Source organism: Manacus vitellinus, unplaced genomic scaffold (assembly GCF_001715985.3).
Source record: "Manacus vitellinus isolate BGI_N305 unplaced genomic scaffold, ASM171598v3 scaffold_103_pilon, whole genome shotgun sequence".
NCBI lineage: Eukaryota > Metazoa > Chordata > Aves > Passeriformes > Pipridae > Manacus > Manacus vitellinus.
Window position 1 is genome coordinate 323,337 of NW_021938814.1, and position 2,508 is coordinate 325,844.

General features: G+C 60.6%; 1 protein-coding gene across 1 annotated transcript in view; it reads left to right on the forward strand.

Moving 5' to 3' along the window:
- The first annotated feature begins 1,314 nt into the window (after positions 1-1,314).
- Positions 1,315-2,508, forward strand: part of ABHD12B (abhydrolase domain containing 12B) — a 4,031-nt gene continuing 2,837 nt past the window's right edge. Inside the window, exons 1-4 of the mRNA XM_029963616.1 lie at positions 1,315-1,492; positions 1,925-2,027; positions 2,123-2,242; positions 2,338-2,368. Coding sequence (XP_029819476.1) covers positions 1,315-1,492; positions 1,925-2,027; positions 2,123-2,242; positions 2,338-2,368 — 432 coding nt within the window. The remainder of the gene's footprint in view (positions 1,493-1,924; positions 2,028-2,122; positions 2,243-2,337; positions 2,369-2,508) is intronic.

Here is a 2,508-nt window from a genome sequence, read left to right on the forward strand (position 1 = left end):
TGTGACCCTGTACGGTGGCTGTGTCCCCATGTCACCCTGCCACCACCGTGACCCCGTGCAGTGGCCATGTCCCTGTGTCACCCTGCCATGGCCCTACTCTGTGGCCATGTCCCACCTCATCCCGATGCCATACTCTACCATGCCACCTCGCTGTCCCACGTGGTTGCCCTGCCAGCTGTCAGAGGTGCCCCTTGGTGGGCACATCCCCCCGGTCCAGGTCAGTGCTCACCTGCAGCATGTGTTGTGCAAAGGCTGTGTGAGGGCTCTCCCCTGCACTTGAACATTGGGTGTAGACCAAGAGCAGCACCTGACAATTCCCTGCAGCCTCTCCATGGCATTCCTGGCCTGTTGCTGCCGGCATAAAGTGGGGCTGCTCAGAGCAAGGACCTGAAGGATGAGTGGGATTCAAGGAGCCCCCTGTGCCCTGGGGACCAGTGCCACCCTGCTCTGGCACCCCTTTTGCAACCTCTCCTCAGGATCTTGCAGCATGCCCTGGGGCAGAGAATGGACTAGAGGCTCTTCTGCAGGAGGGGTGGTGACCCAGGGACTGAGCTGTGCCTGGCTACCCATCAGAAACCTCTGCCCTAAATCCCCCAGTGCCCAGACTGGTTTCCCCATCACCTGGCACCATGAGCCCACGAGGGACGTTGATGCCGAGAAAGCTGCAGCTCTTGGCTTTCCTTTCCCTCTTGGAGGCTGGGGCTGTGTCTTCCTGCTGCAGAGGGCAGCTGGATGTGTCTCCAGCCCCTTTGGAGCAGGACACTGTCAAGGCGGACACACTCCCCCACCCTGTGCTGGTGGCACCTGGGGACATCGCCCTGTGGGCTATGGGCTCTCCAAGCTCTTTCCCACCTTCCCTCTGTGTCCCTGGAGTATTGCAGAAGCTCTTAGTGCTAAGTTTGGGGACACATTTGTGACTGTGTCTCACCAGCCAGGACTTGGGGTGTTGCCACAGAGTATCAGTTGCTCCTTATTGCCTGTTTGGTTTGCAGCTCCCAGCCCTGGCACAGTCCCTGCCCTTCCTGCCTGCCGGCATCCCGTGGGAAGCTGCCTTTCCTGCCTCCCGGCGTCCTGTGGGAGGGTGTGGGGGATGGAATCGTGGCTTTATCACACGGTGTCACGGCGGGGCTGCTCCAACACCTCGACTCCATCCCCAAAAGCCAAAGACAGTGCTGGTGTGGGGATCCAGTTCCCAATCCCAGGGGGACACAAACAGCATCCTCAGACCCTCGTGGGGAAAAGCTGCTGTACCCAACCATCACGGCTGGGATTGGGAATGGGGAGCCTGCTCTGCTGCACCCCAAATCCCTTAGGATGGGAGGGGATGTGCTCAGAAGGTGCCTCCCTTGCAGGGGCCGACGTTCCTGGCTCCCCTGCCTGGGGACCCTCCTGGGGACCCTCCTCCTGGGAATGCTCCTCATCTACATCTCCGTGCCCTTCCTCATCCGCCTCTTCCCCAGCGTGCTCACCAAATTTGTCTACCTGAACTTCCGTGAGTACCCTGGGGCTGTCCCAGCCGGGAGAACCCTCACAGGGACTCAGCTGGGTGGGTGGGGAGCCCCCAGAACATGGGTGGGACCACACCCGCTGCCTGAGTGGCACCAGGACAGCACCCACCCGACTCCCCCTGGGCCGTGGGCTTGCAGAGGAGGCACTGAGAGACCTTTCCCTGTGTTTTGCAAGCTCTAATAATGTGGTGCTGCCGACCCTGTTTACTGCATGAAGTTACAACATGCCTGGGCACGCACAACATCAGCGGGGCTGGGAATCCGGGATAGGAGGACGTGGCAGAGGGCTGAGCTCGTCTACCCGAGCGTGGCCTTAAATAGTTTAAAAACCATAACGTGTTGATTTGGGGAAAAAAAAAAATAAAAGCATAAAAGCAACTGGCCATGAGGTGTGATGGCTGTGATTTCTCCGTCAGTGGCCTTCCCCTTCTTCGCGGACTTTCGGCGGCCGGAGCTGCTGGTGAACAACACCATCAGCCTGCACCTCACCACCGAGCCGGGCGTCACCGTTGGCATCTGGTGAGTGGGACATCCTCGGCGTCCTGCGTGGGCACAGCACTGTCCTGGCTCAGCCAGGTGGAATCCCCCCGGGGTGACCCTGCTGTGCCCCTCAGGCACACGGTGCCGGGCAGCAGAGCGGCCGAGGCGCGGGGCCAGGACCGGCGCTGGTACGAGGAGGCACTTGCTGATGCTCACCCCGTGATCATCTACCTGCACGGCAATGGAGGCACCAGGTGAGTGCCTATGGGTGCTGCTGCAGGGCCAGGACCAGGGGAGGATGGGTGCAGGGGCTGCTCTCGGGTGAGAACCAGCAAACTCGGTGCAGCAGCTGGCAGTGCTGCAGGGCTGGGGCTGCTGCGGTGGGTTCTGAACTGTCAGTCATAAAAAGTCCCTGAAAGATAAAGGGGATAAAAACTCAGCCACCCCAGAGCATCCAGCTCTCCCCTCCTGGGAAAAGGTCACCCTGGTTCCTCACCTGCACTGGTGCTGGAGGGGAGGG